The sequence below is a fragment of the Ranitomeya imitator genome, chromosome 1 (assembly GCF_032444005.1).
Source record: "Ranitomeya imitator isolate aRanImi1 chromosome 1, aRanImi1.pri, whole genome shotgun sequence".
In the NCBI taxonomy this organism is placed as follows: domain Eukaryota; kingdom Metazoa; phylum Chordata; class Amphibia; order Anura; family Dendrobatidae; genus Ranitomeya; species Ranitomeya imitator.
The window spans coordinates 603,557,296-603,578,441 of record NC_091282.1 but is presented as its reverse complement, the minus strand read 5'-3'; the positions used below and the strand labels follow the sequence as shown (position 1 = coordinate 603,578,441).

Below are 21,146 nucleotides of genomic sequence, written 5' to 3'. Positions count from 1 at the left end.
TGCTGCCTTGTGTCTCACTGTGGAACACACCAGAAGACATGATGTATAGCAGAGGGAGCAAGTAACTGGAAGTGACGTAGCCATGGTCTCACTGTGGAACATGCCACCAGACATGATGGATAGCAGAGGGAGTACGTAACCGCAAGTGACGCGGCCGTGTGTTCTGTGATGGAACTCACCCCGAGATCAGTGACCACTCTTCTTGCCAGACGACACACACAATCACTCTCGTCAGTGTCTAGTGTTGAGTTCCAATGAGAAGGTTCACTGCTGCTTGAGAACTTTCCAACCGTAGATGACGGGGGCAGTAGTGATCACATAACAGTAGATGACGGGGGGGGGGGGGGGGGGAAGGAAGGAGAAAGTAGTGGTCACATCATCGGTTTATCGGCAAACTGCCCCTTCAGAGAAAAAAACGACTAACTCTATAATGGCACCTGTTGGAAGTAGCGATCCCACAAGTCACAATCAACCCTTTAACAAGTCTTGCAATATGATTTAGGATAAAAGCCAAATCAGTATCTCAATTCACAGACACGGTGTTTCGGGCTGTTGGCCCTCGTCAGTGCGAAGCATGAGAACTGATTTGGCTAGGTGAGAGGCAGTGGACTGAGGTCTAAGGGGTGAGGTTTCTCTTTGTGGAGAGTGACACACCAGCTCTGGCTTGTCAAGGTAAGGAGGGTTATTCGCTGTGCAATGCTCCTTTGGGAAATTTAATATGCAAATTGCCTCTTCAGGGAAAAAGAGGACTTGACCTCTATAGTGCCACCTGTTGGAAGTACTGATGTTGGAGTACCAGTACCTGTTGGAGATACTGATTTGGCTTTTATACTAAGTCATATTGCAAGACTCGTTAAAGGGTTGATTGTGACTTGTAGGATCGCTACTTTCAACAGGTGGCGCCATAGAGTGCAAGTCCTCTTTCTCTCTGAAGAGGCAATTTGCATATTAAATTTCCCAGAGGAGCATTGCACGGCGAATAAGTCTCCTTACCTTGACAAGCCAGAGCTGGTATGTCATTCTCCACAAGAAAAAAACCTTACCCCTTAAATCTCTTTATCGGCGCTCTTTCCCCCAATCAGCATCATTGCGGCTGCACAGAGAAGACGGCAGCTGCGATTGCTGATCCCTCCATTATGACGGACCCCCAGAGCCTCCAGTAATCAGACGAGTCTTAGCTTCACTTGTTTTATTTTTCCATTAGCCTTCATTATAAAAGCAAAATAATTAAATAATGGGATTTCCCTTCACACCAGTGTACGAGTTCAAGTAAAATGTCACATAGGAAGGCACGCTCCCTGCTCCCCCCTCCCGCCACAGCTCGCCCTCAGGGGGTCATCTGATTAGTGCAAGAACAGACACAACTCCCCCTGGAATGTGGGCTGTGCACCCCCTGGCGGGTGAAGTGTGCTCAGGACAGAAGGGGGGGGGTTGTCACATTGGTCCCCGCTGCAGAGTAGTCACTCACACATCTGTCAATCATCCATCGAGCGCTCTGCTGGGTGAGAGCTGTGGCGCTGTGTGCTGGGGGTCTGCGTATCAGGGGCCCCAGAACTGGATTGGGGTGTCAGGCTAACACACAGACCTCAATTATAGGGCCACCACCACCCAGCAGAGTGTACAATGGTCCTGCATATCACGATCCGTGCAGCCAGGTACAGCGGGGGACTGTGCAGACATGGTCGCGGGGGAGCAGGCAGGTCGCAGTCGCTGCTGTTATGGCTTTGGAATTTGCAGTTAATTTAATTCAGACCCAAAAACCTTCAAACAAACGCACACGCACCAGTGTACAGGGGGCAGCACCCTCGCTTCACCCACGCAAATCAGCACCCCTACGTGTCCCCTATGTATTAGCATCCACAACCCTATCCTGAAGCATCAGCATCATAGACTCCACCACCGAGCAGCACCTCACCATCCACTACACCCCAGAGCACAACACCATTCTGCTCCCGAGAAGCGGATCTCTCTCCACTCTGCCATCAAGCAGCAGCTCAAATACTCCACCCTGCCCCTGAGCAACAGCTCTCCCTCCACTCTGCCCTCCGCACAGCGGCTCAAATCCTCCACTCTGCCCTCCGCACAGCGGCTCAAATACTCCACTCTGCCCTCCGCACAGCGGCTCAAATACTCCACTCTGCCCTCCGAGCAGATGGCTCGCACTCCACTCTGCCCTCCGAGCAGACGGCTCGCCCTCCACTCTGCCCCCGAGCTGCGGCTCACATCCTCCACACTCTGCCCCCAAGCAGCAGCTCTCCTTCCACTCTGGCACAAATACACTAACCACCTCCCAGAACTGATTTCCATGACTCTGTCCCCAAGGAGCAGCACACACAGGAAACATGAGCAGGAGGTGTCTCTTTGGTATACAGAACAACTGTAGCGGAGGCTGAACTACTACCCCCTGGGTAGAATGCCGTCATGATAGAGGCAGAGATTATGGGGGTATTTGTGCACAATGGATGCCTCCATCTGCCCTAGTGCTTCCAGCAGTGCTATCTGCAAGAGTTACGGAACTGTACTTTCTCAGTTTCTGTATAGCTTGAACATTAGGTATTCAGGAAGGAGAATGGGGGGTTATACTTCCTGTAAACAACCCGGGCACAGCAGAGGGGTCGCACAGCAGTAAACACACTGTTGCCCCCCGCTTACAATCTATTCCAGTGGAATATTGGTCCGAAACATAAAATATGGAGCGGCCCGTACCGACTGACAGTGGAATGACTGAAGAGCAAGACTCTACCCTCCCCGGCCACCATTGTCATGCACCTGCTCTAGTAAAAAACTATTAGTCTGCCTGGACCCCTTCTGTGCCAGGACAGCATGGGAACAGCTTCCCACGTAGGGCCTGAGCGGACGGTAAGGTCCGAGGCACCCTGTACCTGGCACTGCCCCAAAGGGACAGAGAGAAGCACAATCACTTTAGAATAATTTAAATTTAATGTACAAATGATAATCCAGCTCCCGTGTCCTGCACCGGGCCCCCAGCACCCTAAATCCTTCCCAGGGGTCTCCAACCAACCCAAGCTTTAGTTCCTCACTTCTAGCATCTACAAAAAGCGCATAACATGAAAAGCAGCAGCGCAACCGGTCATTGGGGTACCTCCATAATAATGACTCCGACCTCAGGAAAAAAACAGAACCACGACTGCTGAAACCACAGCCCCACCACAGGCCAGGAGAGGGACTGCAGGCAAGTGAGGTATCAGGAGCAATGGCATTTCAGATACTGTAGAGTTCCTCCAAGGGCCCCAAAGACCGAACACACACACACAGGAGAGGGGCTGGGGACAAGACACTCATACATTCTCAGAAGGCACAGCACCGTAAAGCGAGCAAGAAGTGGGGTCCATAGCATTCCCTCCAGTATTGCAGAGCCCCAGCATACACGAGTTATTGCTTGTCTGGGTGGTCTCGCCCTCTCTCTCTCTCTCTCTCTCTATATATAGATATATACTCAGTAATATACATCTCTTTCTAGAAGCGTCATTTCTATATACAGACAGTATATATTATAGATCTCACACAATACAAAATATCGCTGTCATCACAGTCCCGAAACGCGAGCCTCGTCTGGGAGAGGCCGGCGCTAAATGATCCCTGAGGCTTCGAAACAGCACCCCCTGTTGTCCTGTGCACCGTCTCTCACACTCCGCCCCCCGGATTTAGAGTCTTCTTAGACTTTAGAGGACAGTTCATTCTGGGTATGTGTAGGCGAAGGGGCGGATGAGAAGAAGAGGTACCCCACTACTAAGTGCATACAGTCGGGAGCTGGAGGTTGTCTGTTGGGGGAAGCAGAAGTGCTCTTATGGACTAAAACCTGCAAATCTCCTTTGCAGGCACAGGGGGTTCACGGTCAAGAGGACGCTAAGAATTGTCTATAACCAGGGGCCCCTCGGGGCTGCCATCTCCAGAAGGAGGGTGCGGAAGAGGCCAGAATCGCAACATGGACAGGCGCATCTCATCCATTTTACCATTGGTCAGATCCAGGCCGGGGGTGGGAACAATCCGCGGCACAGGAGGGTCTTCTTTGCGTCGTCTACGAGTACGCACTTCCAAACAATTCTGCCCCTTCATGTGGCGCTGCAGGTGGTCTTCTTTAGCAAAGGCCTTGTGGCAAAGGGAGCATTCGTAGGGGCGGTCGCCAGTATGAAGGTGCATGTGATTCTTCAGGTCATAGCTGTGCAGGAAACGGGCGCTGCAGTGCTCACAGCAATATGGACGCTCGCCCGTGTGCTTCCGCATGTGGATCTTCAGCTTGTCGTTCCTGGGGGGAGATGAGAACGAAGAGATCAAGGACAAATGTATACAAGAGCCTCTAGGGGGCACTATACTACAGTACTACATACAGGGGGCAGATCTACAGTATTCAGCCACTAGGGGGCGCTACACTACAGCACTACATACAGGAGGCAGATCTACAGTATTCAGCCTCTAGGGGGCACTACACTACAGCACTACATACAGGAGGCAGATCTGCTGTATTCAGCCTCTAGGGGGCGCTACACTACAGCACTACATACAGGAGGCAGATCTGCTGTATTCAGCCTCTAGGGGGCGCTACACTACAGCACTACATACAGGGGACAGATCTACAGTATTCAGCCTCTAGGGGGCACTACACTACAGCACGACATACAGGAGGCAGATCTGCTGTATTCAGCCTCTAGGGGGCGCTACACTACAGCACTACATACAGGAGGCAGATCTACAGTATTCAGCCTCTAGGGGGCACTACACTACAGCACTACATACAGGAGGCAGATCTGCTGTATTCAGCCTCTAGGGGGCGCTACACTACAGCACTACATACAGGAGGCAGATCTGCTGTATTCAGCCTCTAGGGGGCGCTACACTACAGCACTACATACAGGGGACAGATCTACAGTATTCAGCCTCTAGGGGGCACTACACTACAGCACTACATACAGGGGACAGATCTACAGTATTCAGCCTCTAGGGGGCGCTACACTACAGCACTACATACAGGGGGCAGATCTGCTGTATTCAGCCTCTAGGGGGCGCTACACTATAGCACTACATACAGGGGGCAGATCTGCTGTATTCAGCCTCTAGGGGGCGCTACACTACAGCACTACATACAGGGAGCAGATCTGCTGTATTGAGCCTCTAGGGGGCACTACACTAAAGCACTACATACAGGGGGCAGATCTGCTGTATTCAGCCTCTAGGGGGTGCTACACTACAGCACTACATACAGGGGGCAGATCTGCTGTATTCAGCCTCTAGGGGGCACTACACTACAGCACTACATACAGGGGGCAGATCTGCTGTATTCAGCCTCTAGGGGGCGCTACACTACAGCACTACATACAGGGGACAGATCTGCTGTATTCAGCCTCTAGGGGGCGCTACACAACAGCACTACATACAGGGGGCAGATCTGCTGTATTCAGCCTCTAGGGGGCACTACACTACAGCACTACATACAGGGGACAGATCTGCTGTATTCAGCCTCTAGGGGGCACTACACTACAGCACTACATACAGGGGACAGATCTGCTGTATTCAGCCTCTAGGGGGCGCTACACAACAGCACTACATACAGGGGGCAGATCTGCTGTATTCAGCCTCTAGGGGGCGCTACACTACAGCATTACATACAGGGGGCAGATCTGCTGTATTCAGCCTCTAGGGGGCGCTACACAACAGCACTACATACAGGGGACAGATCTGCTGTCTTCAGCCTCTAGGGGGCACTACACTACAGCACTACATACAGGGGACAGATCTGCTTTATTCAGCCTCTAGGGGGCGCTACACTACAGCACTACATACAGGGGACAGATCTGCTGTATTCAGCCTCTAGGGGGCACTACACTACAGCACTACATACAGGGGACAGATCTGCTGTATTCAGCCTCTAGGGGGCGCTACACTACAGCACTACATACAGGGGACAGATCTGCTGTATTCAGCCTCTAGGGGGCGCTACACTACAGCACTACATACAGGGGGCAGATCTACAGTATTCAGCCTCTAGGGGGCGCTACACTACAGCACTACATACAGGGGACAGATCTGCTGTATTCAGCCTCTAGGGGGCACTACACTACAGCACTACATACAGGGGACAGATCTGCTGTATTCAGCCTCTAGGGGGCGCTACACTACAGCACTACATACAGGGGACAGATCTGCTGTATTCAGCCTCTAGGGGGCACTACACTACAGCACTACATACAGGGGGCAGGTCTGCTGTATTCAGCCTCTAGGGGGCGCTACACTACAGCACTACATACAGGGGGCAGATCTACAGTATTCAGCCTCTAGGGGGCACTACACTACAGCACTACATACAAGGGACAGACCTACAGTATTCAGCCTCTAGGGGGCGCTACACTACAGCACTACATACAGGGGACAGATCTGCTGTATTCAGCCTCTAGGGGGCACTATACTACAGCACTACATACAGGAGGCAGATCTGCTGTATTCAGCCACTAGGGGGCACTACACTACAGCACTACATACAGGGGGCAGATCTACAGTATTCAGCCTCTAGGGGGCGCTACATTACAGCACTACATACAGGGGTAGATCTGCTGTATTCAGCCTCTAGGGGGCGCTACACTACAGCACTACATACAGGGGGCAGATCTGCTATATTCAGCCTCTAGGGGGCACTACACTACAGCATTACATACAGGGGACAGATCTGCTGTATTCATCCTATAGGGGGCGCTACACTACAGCATTACATACAGGGGGCAGATCTGCTATATTCAGCCTCTAGGGGGCACTACACTACAGCACTACATACAAGGGACAGATCTACAGTATTCAGCCTCTAGGGGGCACTACACTACAGCATTACATACAGGGGGCAGATCTGCTGTATTCAGCCTCTAGGGGGCACTACACTACAGCACTACATACAGGGGAGCAGATCTGCTGTATTCAGCCACTAGGGGGCAATACACTACAGCACTACATACAGGGGGCAGATCTACAGTATTCAGCCTCTAGGGGGCACTACACTACAGCACTACATACAGGGGGCAGATCTACAGTATTCAGCCTCTAGGGGGCGCTACATTACAGCACTACATACAGGGGGCAGATCTGCTGTATTCAGCCTCTAGGGGGCGCTACATTACAGCACTACATACAGGGGGCAGATCTACAGTATTCAGCCACTAGGGGGCAATACACTACAGCACTACATACAGGGGGCAGATCTACAGTATTCAGCCTCTAGGGGGCACTACACTACAGCACTACATACAGGGGGCAGATCTACAGTATTCAGCCTCTAGGGGGCGCTACATTACAGCACTACATACAGGGGGCAGATCTGCTGTATTCAGCCTCTAGGGGGCGCTACATTACAGCACTACATACAGGGGGCAGATCTACAGTATTCAGCCTCTAGGGGGCGCTACACTACAGCACTACATACAGGGGGCAGATCTACAGTATTCAGCCTCTAGGGGGCGCTACGTTACAGCACTACATACAGGGGGCTGATCTGCTGTATTCAGCCTCTAGGGGGCGCTACACTACAGCACTACATACAGGGGGCAGATCTGCTATATTCAGCCTCTAGGGGGCACTACACTACAGCATTACATACAGGGGACAGATCTGCTGTATTCATCCTATAGGGGGCGCTACACTACAGCATTACATACAGGGGGCAGATCTGCTATATTCAGCCTCTAGGGGGCACTACACTACAGCACTACATACAAGGGACAGATCTACAGTATTCAGCCTCTAGGGGGCGCTACACTACAGCACTACATACAGGGAGCAGATCTGCTGTATTCAGCCTCTAGGGGGCGCTACACTACAGCACTACATACAGGACGCAGATCTGCTGTATTCAGCCTCTAGGGGGCGCTACACTACAGCACGACATACAGGGGGCAGATCTACAGTATTCAGCCTCTAGGGGGCGCTACACTACAGCACTACATACAAGGGACAGATTTGCTGTATTCAGCCTCTAGGGGGCACTACACTACAGCACTACATACAGGGGGCAGATCTGCTGTATTCAGCCTCTAGGGGGCGCTACACTACAGCACTACATACAGGGGGCAGATCTGCTGTATTCAGCCTCTAGGGGGCGCTACACTACAGCACTACATACAGGACGCAGATCTGCTGTATTCAGCCTCTAGGGGGCGCTACACTACAGCACGACATACAGGGGGCAGATCTACAGTATTCAGCCTCTAGGGGGCGCTACACTACAGCACTACATACAAGGGACAGATTTGCTGTATTCAGCCTCTAGGGGGCACTACACTACAGCACTACATACAGGGGGCAGATCTGCTGTATTCAGCCTCTAGGGGGCGCTACACTACAGCACTACATACAGGGGGCAGATCTGCTGTATTCAGCCTCTAGGGGGCGCTACACTACAGCACTACATACAGGAGGCAGATCTGCTGTATTCAGCCTCTAGGGGGCGCTACACTACAGCACTACATACAGGGGCAGATCTGCTGTATTCAGCCTCTAGGGGGCGCTACACTACAGCACTACATACAGGGGGCAGATCTGCTGTATTCAGCCTCTAGGGGGCACTATACTACAGCACTACATACAGGGGACAGATCTACAGTATTCAGCCTCTAGGGGGCGCTACACTACAGCACTACATACAAGGGACAGATCTGCTGTATTCATCCTATAGGGGGCACTACACTACAGCATTACATACAGGGGGCAGATCTGCTGTATTCAGCCTCTAGGGGGCGCTACACTACAGCACTACATACAGGAGGCAGATCTGCTGTATTCAGCCTCTAGGGGGTGCTACACTACAGCATTACATACAGGGGGCAGATCTGCTGTATTCAGCCTCTAGGGGGCGCTACACTACAGCACTACATACAGGGGGCAGATCTGCTGTATTCAGCCTCTAGGGGGCACTACACTACAGCACTACATACAGGACGCAGATCTGCTGTATTCAGCCTCTAGGGGGCGCTACACTACAGCACGACATACAGGGGGCAGATCTACAGTATTCAGCCTCTAGGGGGCGCTACACTACAGCACTACATACAAGGGACATTTGCTGTATTCAGCCTCTAGGGGGCACTACACTACAGCATTACATACAGGGGACAGATCTGCTGTATTCATCCTATAGGGGGCGCTACACTACAGCATTACATACAGGGGGCAGATCTGCTGTATTCAGCCTCTAGGGGGCGCTACACTACAGCACTACATACAGGGGACAGATCTGCTGTATTCAGCCTCTAGGGGGCACTACACTACAGCTCTACATACAAGGGACAGATTTGCTGTATTCAGCCTCTAGGGGGCGCTACACTACAGCACTACATACAGGGGACAGATCTGCTGTATTCAGCCTCTAGGGGGCGCTACACTACAGCACTACATACAAGGGACAGATTTGCTGTATTCAGCCTCTAGGGGGCACTACACTACAGCACTACATACAGGGGACAGATCTGCTGTATTCAGCCTCTAGGGGGCGCTACACTACAGCACTACATACAGGGGACAGATCTGCTGTATTCAGCCTCTAGGGGGCACTACACTACAGCTCTACATACAGGGGGCAGATCTGCTGTATTTAGCCTCTAGGGGGCACTACATACAGGGGGCAGATCTGCTGTATTCAGCCTCTAGGGGGCGCTACACTACAGTACTACATACAGGGGGCAGATCTGCTGTATTCAGCCTCTAGGGGGCACTACACTACAGCACTACATACAGGGGGCAGATCTGCTGTATTCAGCCTCTAGGGGGCGCTACACTACAGCACTACATACAGGGGGCAGATCTGCTGTATTCAGCCTCTAGGGGGCACTACACTACAGCACTACATACAGGGGGCAGATCTGCTGTATTCAGCCTCTAGGGGGCGCTACACAACAGCACTACATACAGGAGGCAGATCTGCTGTATTCAGCCTCTAGGGGGCGCTACACTACAGCACTACATACAGGGGGCAGATCTGCTGTATTCAGTCTCCAGGGGGCGCTACACTACAGCACTACATACAGGGGGCAGATCTGCTATATTCAGTCTCCAGGGGGCGCTACACTACAGCACTACATACAGGGGGGAGATCTGCTGTATTCAGCCTCTAGGGGCGCTACACTACAGCACTACATACAGGGGACAGATCTGCTGTATTCAGCCTCTAGGGGGCACTATACTACAGCACTACATACAGGAGGCAGATCTGCTGTATTCAGCCTCTAGGGGGCACTACACTACAGCACTACATACAGGGGGCAGATCTGCTGTATTCAGCCTCTAGGGGGAACTACACTACAGCACTACATACAGGGGGCAGATCTGCTGTATTCAGCCTCTAGGGGGCACTACACTACAGCACTACATACAGGGGGCAGATCTGCTGTATTCAGCCTCTAGGGGGCGCTACACTACAGCACTACATACAGGGGGCAGATCTGCTGTATTCAGCCTCTAGGGGGCACTACACTACAGCACTACATACAGGGGGCAGATCTGCTGTATTCAGCCTCTAGGGGGAACTACACTACAGCACTACATACAGGGGGCAGATCTGCTGTATTCAGCCTCTAGGGGGCGCTACACTACAGCACTACATACAGGGGGCAGATCTGCTGTATTCAGCCTCTAGGGGGTGCTACACTACAGCACTACATACAGGGGGCAGATCTGCTGTATTCAGCCTCTAGGGGGTGCTACACTACAGCACTACATACAGGGGGCAGATCTGCTGTATTCAGCCTCTAGGGGGCGCTACACTACAGCATTACATACAGGGGACAGATCTGCTGTATTCATCCTATAGGGGGCGCTACACTACAGCATTACATACAGGGGGCAGATCTGCTGTATTCAGCCTCTAGGGGGCACTACAATACAGCATTACATACAGGAGGCAGATCTGCTGTATTCAGCCTATAGGGGGCGCTACACTACAGCATTACATACAGGGGGCAGATCTGCTGTATTCAGCCTCTAGGGGGCACTACACTACAGCATTACATACAGGAGGCAGATCTGCTGTATTCAGCCTCTAGGGGGCGCTACACTACAGCACTACATACAGGAGGCAGATCTGCTGTATTCAGCCTCTAGGGGGAACTACACTACAGCACTACATACAGGGGGCAGATCTGCTGTATTCAGCCTCTAGGGGGCACTACACTACAGCACTACATACAGGGGGCAGATCTGCTGTATTCAGCCTCTAGGGGGCGCTACACTACAGCACTACATACAGGGGGCAGATCTGCTATTTTCAGTCTCCAGGAGGCGCTACACTACAGCACTACATACAGGGGGGAGATCTGCTGTATTCAGCCTCTAGGGGGCGCTACACTACAGCACTACATACAGGAGGCAGATCTGCTGTATTCAGCCTCTAGGGGGCGCTACACTACAGCATTACATACAGGGGACAGATCTGCTGTATTCAGCCTCTAGGGGGCACTACACTACAGCACTACATACAGGGGGCAGATCTGCTATATTCAGTCTCCAGGGGGCGCTACACTACAGCACTACATACAGGGGGCAGATATGCTGTATTCAGCCTCTAGGGGGCGCTACACTACAGCACGACATACAGGGGGCAGATCTACTGTATTCAGCCTCTAGGGGGCGCTACACTACAGCATTACATACAGGGGACAGATCTGCAGTATCCATCCTATAGGGGGCGCTACACTACAGCATTACATACAGGGGGCAGATCTGTGCTGTATTCAGCCTCTAGGGGGCACTACACTACAGCATTACATACAGGGGGCAGATCTGCTGTATTCAGCCTCTAGGGGGCACTACACTACAGCACTACATACAGGAGGCAGATCTGCTGTACTCAGCCCAGGGGGCACTACACTACAGCACTACATACAGGGGGCTGATCTGCTGTATTCAGCCTCTAGGAGGCGCTACACTACAGCACTACATACAGGGGGGAGATCTGCTGTATTCAGCCTCTAGGGGGCAATACACTACAACACTACATACAGGGGGCAGATCTGCTGTATTCAGCCTCTAGGGGGCAATACACTACAACACTACATACAGGGGGCAGATCTGCTTTATTCAGCCTCTAGGGGGCACTACACTACAGCACTACATACAAGGGACAGATATGCTGTATTCATCCTATAGTGAGCCCTACACTATAGCACTACATACAGGGGGCAGATCTGCTGTATTCAGCCTCTAGGGGGCGCTACACTACAGCACTACATACAGGGGGCAGATCTGCTGTATTAAGCCTCTAGGGGGCACTACACTACAGCACTACATACAGGGGGCAGATCTGCTATATTCAGTCTCCAGGGGGCGCTACACTACAGCACTACATACAGGGGGCAGATATGCTGTATTCAGCCTCTAGGGGGCGCTACACTACAGCACGACATACAGGGGGCAGATCTACTGTATTCAGCCTCTAGGGGGCGCTACACTACAGCATTACATACAGGGGACAGATCTGCAGTATCCATCCTATAGGGGGCGCTACACTACAGCATTACATACAGGGGGCAGATCTGTGCTGTATTCAGCCTCTAGGGGGCACTACACTACAGCATTACATACAGGGGGCAGATCTGCTGTATTCAGCCTCTAGGGGGCACTACACTACAGCACTACATACAGGAGGCAGATCTGCTGTACTCAGCCCAGGGGGCACTACACTACAGCACTACATACAGGGGGCTGATCTGCTGTATTCAGCCTCTAGGAGGCGCTACACTACAGCACTACATACAGGGGGGAGATCTGCTGTATTCAGCCTCTAGGGGGCAATACACTACAACACTACATACAGGGGGCAGATCTGCTGTATTCAGCCTCTAGGGGGCAATACACTACAACACTACATACAGGGGGCAGATCTGCTTTATTCAGCCTCTAGGGGGCACTACACTACAGCACTACATACAAGGGACAGATATGCTGTATTCATCCTATAGTGAGCCCTACACTATAGCACTACATACAGGGGGCAGATCTGCTGTATTCAGCCTCTAGGGGGCGCTACACTACAGCACTACATACAGGGGGCAGATCTGCTGTATTAAGCCTCTAGGGGGCACTACACTACAGCATGACATACAAGGGGCAGATCTGCTGTATTCAGACTCTAGGGGGGGCACAATATTACAGTACTACATATTGAGAGGAGATATAGTGCCAACAGGCTGACCTCTAGGAGGCGTTCTACTACAGCCTAACATACAGAGGCACCCAAAGGTAACAGAGACTGCACTACTGGATACTGAGATCGCATGTACACCATCCGCTTACCTTGTAAATCTGACACCGCAGACCTGACAGACGAAGGGCTTCTCTCCGGTGTGAGTGCGCATGTGGCGGGGCAACTTCCCGGCACCATGGATTATTTTGTGGCACACAGGGCACTCCTGGGGCATCTGTGATCGCCGTTTCCTCACAAGCTTGTCAGCACCATCTGGAGAAACAGACAGGGACTCTGGGTTGTCGATGTCCAGTGAGGTGGGATACATCATTTCAGGGGGCTCCTCGTCAGATAAGAGGTCTTCAGGGGGAGATGGGGGTACAAAGATGTGCTGTCCCCCCAGGCCGAGGTCAGGAGTGAAACGACCATAGCTGCCATCACTAGGAACCAATTCAGAAGGTGATGGCGCCTCTGCCGGGCTATTAGCTCGCTCCATGGACTCATCCTCCACCAGATAGGGACCCCCATTTTGGTTCCTCTGGCTGGGGTTCACCTGTAGGAACTTCCTCCTGTGCTTCCGGGGGATCAGCTGCACGGGCTTCTGTGGCTGTGGCATGGAATGGATGGGTGGAGGAGGGCTGTCAACCTCCGGAGGCGGGGTGGCATCCTCACCATTCTCCTGAGCACCAAAGAAGTCTAGATACTGGCGAGCACGTATGAAGCCTTCCAGGTCCTCTGTATCTCCTCCCATCTCCTCCCAACTGGTGCCGTTACAGCGCAGGATCTCCATGCAGGCGTCCACCACACAAGGTATCTCCAGGAGACGGGCGGCGCGCAGCACATCGCGCATGCTAGAATTACTGATTGTGAGCGTAGCCGTGTAAGCAAAGTCCAGCAGTGCCCCCAGGGCATCCGGCTTCAGAAAGTCCAGCTGGCACACGTCCCGGAAAGTTTTACTAGAACCCTGCGCCCCAGTAAAGAGCTTACGAAAGTAGTGGCTGCAAGCAGCCAGCACGGCACGGTGGGTGCGGTACTCCAGCCCCTGCGTTTTGATAGTGATGTCACACAATACTCCGCGGAGCCGTTGCTCGTTCAGGTTGCTCAAGAGGTCGCTGCTGTGCTCAGGGAATGGGATCCCAATGAGCTCATCTTCAGAGCTTGCCATCACCACCTGCCAAGGAAGAGAAACCAGCAGTCAATGACTGAGGACACTAAGAACTCACCCACCCCAGGTAAAGATCTGCAGCCAGACCAACTACTGAATAATGTCATGGATAGATAATTATCACCCATTAAGCAGGCTGACCCATGAGAGGAAGCGAGAGAAGCAGGCTGACCCATGGGAGGGAGGGAAGCAGGCTGACGCATGAGAAAGAAAGAGAGAAAGAAGCAGGCTGACCCATGGGAGGGTGGGAGGGGAGCAGGCTGACCCGTGGGAGGGTGGGAGGGGAGCAGGCTGACCCGTGGGAGGGTGGGAGGGGAGCAGGCTGACCCGTGGGAGGGAAGCAGGCTGACCCATTTGAGCAGGCTGACCTATGGGAGGGAAGCAGGCTGACCCATGGGAGGGTGGGAGGGAAGCAGGCTGACCCATGGGAGGGTGGGAGGGAAGCAGGCTGACCCATGGGAGGGTGGGAGGGAAGCAGGCTGACCCATGGGAGGGTGGGAGGGAAGCAGGCTGACCCATGGGAGGGAGGGTGGGAGGGAAGCAGGCTGACCCATGGGAGGGAGGGAGGAAGGGAAGCAGGCTGACCCATGAGAGGGAGGGAGGGAAGCAGGCTGACCCATGAGAGGGAGGGAGGGAAGCAGGCTGACCCATGAGAGGGAGGGAGGGAGGGAAGCAGGCTGACCCATGAGAGGGAGGGAGGGAAGCAGGCTGACCCATGAGAGGGAGGGAGGGAAGCAGGCTGACCCATGAGAGGGAGGGAGGGAAGCAGGCTGACCCATGAGAGGGAGGGAGGGAAGCAGGCTGACCCATGAGAGGGAGGGAGGGAAGCAGGCTGACCCATGAGAGGGAGGGAGGGAAGCAGGCTGACCAATGAGAGGGAGGGAAGCAAGCTGACCAATGAGAGGGAGGGAGGGAAGCAGGCTGACCCATGAGAGGGAGGGAAGCAGGTTGACCGATGAGAGGGAGGGAGGGAAGCAGGTTGACCCATGAGAGGAAGGGAAGCAGGCTCACCCATGGGAGGGAGGAAAGCAGGACGACCCAAGGGAGAAAGGGAGGGAGGGAAGCAGGACGACCCAAGGGAGGGAGGGAAGGGAAGCAGGACGACCCAAGGGAGGGAAGCAGGACGACCCAAGGGAGGGAGGGAAGCAGGACGACCCAAGGGAGGGAGGGAGGGAAGCAGGCTGACCCATGGGAGGGAGAGAGGGAAGCAGGCTGACCCATGGGAGGGAGAGAGGGAAGCAGGCTGACCCATGGGAGGGAGAGAGGGAAGCAGGCTGACCCATGGGAGGGAGAGAGGGAAGCAGGCTGACCCATGGGAGGGAGAGAGGGAAGCAGGCTGACCCATGGGAGGGAGAGAGGGAAGCAGGCTGACCCATGGGAGGGAGAGAGGGAAGCAGGCTGACCCATGGGAGGGAGAGAGGGAAGCAGGCTGACCCATGGGAGGGAGAGAGGGAAGCAGGCTGACCCATGGGAGGGAGAGAGGGAAGCAGGCTGACCCATGGGAGGGAGAGAGGGAAGCAGGCTGACCCATGGGAGGGAGAGAGGGAAGCAGGCTGACCCATGGGAGGGAGAGAGGGAAGCAGGCTGACCCATGGGAGGGAGAGAGGGAAGCAGGCTGACCCATGGGAGGGAGAGAGGGAAGCAGGCTGACCCATGGGAGGGAGAGAGGGAAGCAGGCTGACCCATGGGAGGGAGAGAGGGAAGCAGGCTGACCCATGGGAGGGAGAGAGGGAAGCAGGCTGACCCATGGGAGGGAGAGAGGGAAGCAGGCTGACCCATGGGAGGGAGAGAGGGAAGCAGGCTGACCCATGGGAGGGAGAGAGGGAAGCAGGCTGACCCATGGGAGGGAGAGAGGGAAGCAGGCTGACCCATGGGAGGGAGAGAGGGAAGCAGGCTGACCCATGGGAGGGAGAGAGGGAAGCAGGCTGACCCATGGGAGGGAGAGAGGGAAGCAGGCTGACCCATGGGAGGGAGAGAGGGAAGCAGGCTGACCCATGGGAGGGAGAGAGGGAAGCAGGCTGACCCATGGGAGGGAGAGAGGGAAGCAGGCTGACCCATGGGAGGGAGAGAGGGAAGCAGGCTGACCCATGGGAGGGAGAGAGGGAAGCAGGCTGACCCATGGGAGGGAGAGAGGGAAGCAGGCTGACCCATGGGAGGGAGAGAGGGAAGCAGGCTGACCCATGGGAGGGAGAGAGGGAAGCAGGCTGACCCATGGGAGGGAGAGAGGGAAGCAGGCTGACCCATGGGAGGGAGAGAGGGAAGCAGGCTGACCCATGGGAGGGAGAGAGGGAAGCAGGCTGACCCATGGGAGGGAGAGAGGGAAGCAGGCTGACCCATGGGAGGGAGAGAGGGAAGCAGGCTGACCCATGGGAGGGAGAGAGGGAAGCAGGCTGACCCATGGGAGGGAGAGAGGGAAGCAGGCTGACCCATGGGAGGGAGAGAGGGAAGCAGGCTGACCCATGGGAGGGAGAGAGGGAAGCAGGCTGACCCATGGGAGGGAGAGAGGGAAGCAGGCTGACCCATGGGAGGGAGAGAGGGAAGCAGGCTGACCCATGGGAGGGAGAGAGGGAAGCAGGCTGACCCATGGGAGGGAGAGAGGGAAGCAGGCTGACCCATGGGAGGGAGAGAGGGAAGCAGGCTGACCCATGGGAGGGAGAGAGGGAAGCAGGCTGACCCATGGGAGGGAGAGAGGGAAGCAGGCTGACCCATGGGAGGGAGAGAGGGAAGCAGGCTGACCCATGGGAGGGAGAGAGGGAAGCAGGCTGACCCATGGGAGGGAGAGAGGGAAGCAGGCTGACCCATGGGAGGGAGAGAGGGAAGCAGGCTGACCCATGGGAGGGAAAGAGGGAAGCAGCCTGACCCATGGAAAGGAGACGGAAGCAGGCTGACCCATGGGAGGGAGAGGGAAGCAGGCTGACCCATGGGAGGGAGAGGGAAGCAGGCTGACCCATGGGAGGGAGAGGGAAGCAGGCTGACCCATGGGAGGGAGAGGGAAGCAGGCTGACCCATGGGAGGGAGAGGGAAGCAGGCTGACCCATGGGAGGGAGAGGGAAGCAGGCTGACCCATGGGAGGGAGAGGGAAGCAGGCTGACCCATGGGAGGGAGAGGGAAGCAGGCTGACCCATGGGAGGGAGAGGGAAGCAGGCTGACCCATGGGAGGGAGAGGGAAGCAGGCTGACCCATGGGAGGGAGGGAAAGAGCAAGAGGGAAGCAGGCTGACCCATGGGAGGGAGAGAAGGAAGCAGGCTGACCCATGGGAGGGAGAGAAGGAAGCAGGCTGACCCATGGGAGGGAGAAGCAGGCTGACCCATGGGAGGGAGTGAAATAGCCAGAGGGAAGCAGGCTGACCCATGGGAGGGAAGGAGAAAGAGGGAAGCAGGCTGACCCATGGGAGGGAGATGCAACGAGGCTTACCCATGGGAGGGAGGGGCAATGAGTTAACCATGGGAGGGAGGGAGAGAGGCAAGGAGTCCATGGTCCATGAGAGAGAGAGAGAGAGAGAGAAAGAGAGGGGGAAGCAGGCTGACCTATGGGAGGGAGAGGGAAGCAGGCTGACCCATAGGAGGGAGGGAGAGAGAGGGAAGCAGACTGGCCTATGGGAGGGCACTTCGCGCACTTAGGGGTCCACCCGGAGCTACGCTACTGTAAACTGCGGTGCACTCATACAGATACACTCTGCGGCAGAGCAGGGAGACTCGATCCCCCTGCACTGCCAGCCGGCCGCAATGGGGCCTGTGAGCGGGGGAAACTCAGTGCAGCTCGTCATAGCAAGTTCAACTGTACTGTCTGGATGCTGATACAGTTGGAAGCAGTGATGAGAGAGTGAGCGTCGTGCTCCTCTTCTTATCATTCACTGACGTTACTGATGCAGACACAAACAGCAGGCGCGATGACAATATTACTTGGCACCAGCTGTGCTGAGATGTGCGGGCGCTCGGAGCAGCAGGGAACCGAGTCAAGTATTGTAATTTATTTATGGGGAATGCATTATTTTGCATGGAGGTCTATGCGGAGTGCAATATACTATACGAATGCCTATGGGGAGTACATTATACTATATAGAGGCTTATTGGGAGTGCATTATACTATACAGAGAAGGCCAATGGGGAGTGCATTATACTATATAGAGGAGGCCAAAGGGGAGTGTATTATACTATATAGAGGAGACCAATGGGGAATGCATTATACTATATAGAGGAGGCCAATGGGGAATGCATTATACTATATAGAGGAGGCCAATGGGGAATGCATTATACTATATAGATGAGGCCAATTGAGAGTGCATTATACTATATAGAGGAGGTCAATGGAAAGTGCATTATACTATATAGAGGCCTATGGGGAGTGCATTATACTATATAGAGGAGGCTTGTGAGGAGTGTATTATACTATATAGAAGCCTATGGGGAGTGCATTACACTATATATAGAGGCCTATGGGGAGTGCATTATACTATATATAGAGGCCTATGGGGAGTGCATTATACTATATAGAGGAGGCTTGTGAGGAGTGCATTATACTATATAGAAGCCTATGGGGAGTGCATTACACTATATATAGAGGCCTATGGGTAGTGCATTATACTATATATAGAGGCCTATGGGGTGTGCATTATACTATATAGTTAAGACCAACGGGGAGTGCATAATACTATATAGAGCAGGCCAATGTGGAGTGCATTATACTATATAGAGGAAGCCAATGGGGTGTGCATTATACTATACATAGAGGCCTAAGGGGAGTGCTTTATACTATATAGAGGATGCTTGGGAGGAGTGCATTATACTATATAGAGGCTTATGGGGAGTGCATTATACTATATAGAGGCCTATGGGGAGTGCATTATACTATATAGAGGCCTATGGGCGGTGCATTATACTATATATAGAGGCCCATGGGGAGTGCATTATACTACATATAGATGCCTATGCTGAGTGCATTATACAATATGAAGGACTATGGTGAGTGCATAATACTATATGAAGAACTATTGGGAATGCATTATACTATATGGAAGCTATTGAGGGGGCCAACACACGGTGTGGGGATTACAGTGTGGGGGCCATCATACTGCGCTGGAGGTTAACAGCTTGGGGGCTATTAACGGGTCAGTATACTGTGTGGGGGATACTATACAGTGAGGGGGCATTATACTGTGCATAAGAAAGCATCATAGGCTAGGGTCACATTGCGTTAGCAGCAGCCCGTTCAGCACATACGCTAACGGGCTGCTGCTAACGCAAGTGCCAGCGCTACATTACGCTAGCGCAGATGGAGCTTCTGCTAGCTCCATCTGCGCTAGCAGTGATGGACCTGGAAACGCTGCAGCCAGCGTCTCGGGTCCGTCACTGAATGACGGCGCATCACTAGCGCACGTCCATTCTGGGTGTGCGCTAGGCGATGCGTCCGGCATTGCATTCAATGGTGGCGTTAACGGAGTACATTACACCGCGTTATGCCGCGGTGTAACGTACTCCATTTAACGTTGCCCAATGTGAACCAAGCCATACTGTGTAGAGGGAGGCTTTACAGGTGGGAGACTTGGAACATTATTAAATGCTACATGGGCACTTATTGTTATAGGGACATGCTGGTTATTGTGACTGTCAAAGGACAACACAGAAACCATTATTACTTTCTTGAGGTTTGTTTAACCATCTTGAGGGCCCGCAAAACCACACATTAGGTGCAGTGATAGGGGGCACATACAGCAGAAGGCTCAGAATTGTGGCATCAGTAGGATGAGGAGTTACTGCAGGTTAAGCCATTCTGGAAATGCGAAAAGTCAATTGTGACTTCCTTGTAATCTTCCAGCCAGGACTCAGCTGCAGAGAAGTTGTCACGTTGGTCTGGGCCCGATGGAAAACATGGGAAAAGTGAATGATTCTATCAGAAAGGTGGTCATCTGTAAATTAATAAATATAATCGCACTGTAATCTCCTATATATTCTGCAGGACTTGTATCTACCACTATATGGTATCCATATGGCAGTAATATCAATGTTGGTCTTTGTATACAGATTATTTAAGGATGACCCACGGGAGGCCGAGAAAGGGAACCAGGCTGACGCGTGGAAGGGCGAGAGGAAACAAGGCTGACGCGGGGTAGGGCGAGAGATGGAACCAGGCTGACAAGTGGCAGGGCGAGAGAGGGAACCAGCTTGATGCGTGGTAGGGCGAGAGAGGGAACCAGCTTGACGCGTGGAAGGGCGAGAGAGGGAACCAAGCTGACTCGTGGAAGGGCGAGAGAGGGAACCAGGCTGACGCATGGAAGATAAGAGGGAACCAGACTGATGCAAGGACGGGTGAGAGGGGGAACCAGGCTGAACCATGAGAGGGTGAGATGAGTAAACCAGGCTGACCTGTGGGAGGGTGAGAGTAAACCAGGCTGACCTGTGGGAGGGTGAGAGAGTAAACCAGGCTGACTTTTGGGATGGTGAGAGAGGGAACCAGGCTGACCTGTGGGAGGGTGAGAGAGGGAACCAGGCTGACCCAAGGGAGGGAAAGAAGGGGAACTAGGCTGAGTCAAGGAAGGTAATCAGAGGGAACCAGGTTGACACAAGGGAGAGAGTGAGAGGGAACCAGGCTGACCCATGGGAGGGCAAGAAGGGGAACCAGGCTGAGCCAAGGAAGGTAGTGAGAGGGAACCAGGTTGACACAAGGGAGAGAGTGAGAGGGAACCAGGCTGACCCATGGGAGGGCAAGAAGGGGAACCAGGTTGAGCCAAGGAAGGTAGTGAGAGGGAACCAGGCTGACAAGGGAAAGAGAGTGAGGGAACCAGACTAAACCATGGTAGGAAGAGAGAAAGGG

At 53.7% G+C, this 21,146-nt stretch overlaps 1 protein-coding gene across 2 annotated transcripts in view; it reads right to left on the bottom strand.

Annotated features, from left to right (window-relative positions):
* Window positions 1-1,174: 1,174 nt before the first annotated feature.
* The window catches only part of ZBTB7B (zinc finger and BTB domain containing 7B), a 78,335-nt gene continuing 58,363 nt past the window's right edge, over window positions 1,175-21,146 (bottom strand). For both annotated transcript variants that reach the window (XM_069768798.1, XM_069768789.1), the window contains exons 3-4: window positions 13,282-14,342; window positions 1,175-4,267 (exon numbers count right to left, since the gene is read on the bottom strand). In XM_069768798.1, coding sequence (XP_069624899.1) covers window positions 3,868-4,267; window positions 13,282-14,336 — 1,455 coding nt within the window. In that variant the 5' untranslated portion in view covers window positions 14,337-14,342 and the 3' untranslated portion in view covers window positions 1,175-3,867. The remainder of the gene's footprint in view (window positions 4,268-13,281; window positions 14,343-21,146) is intronic.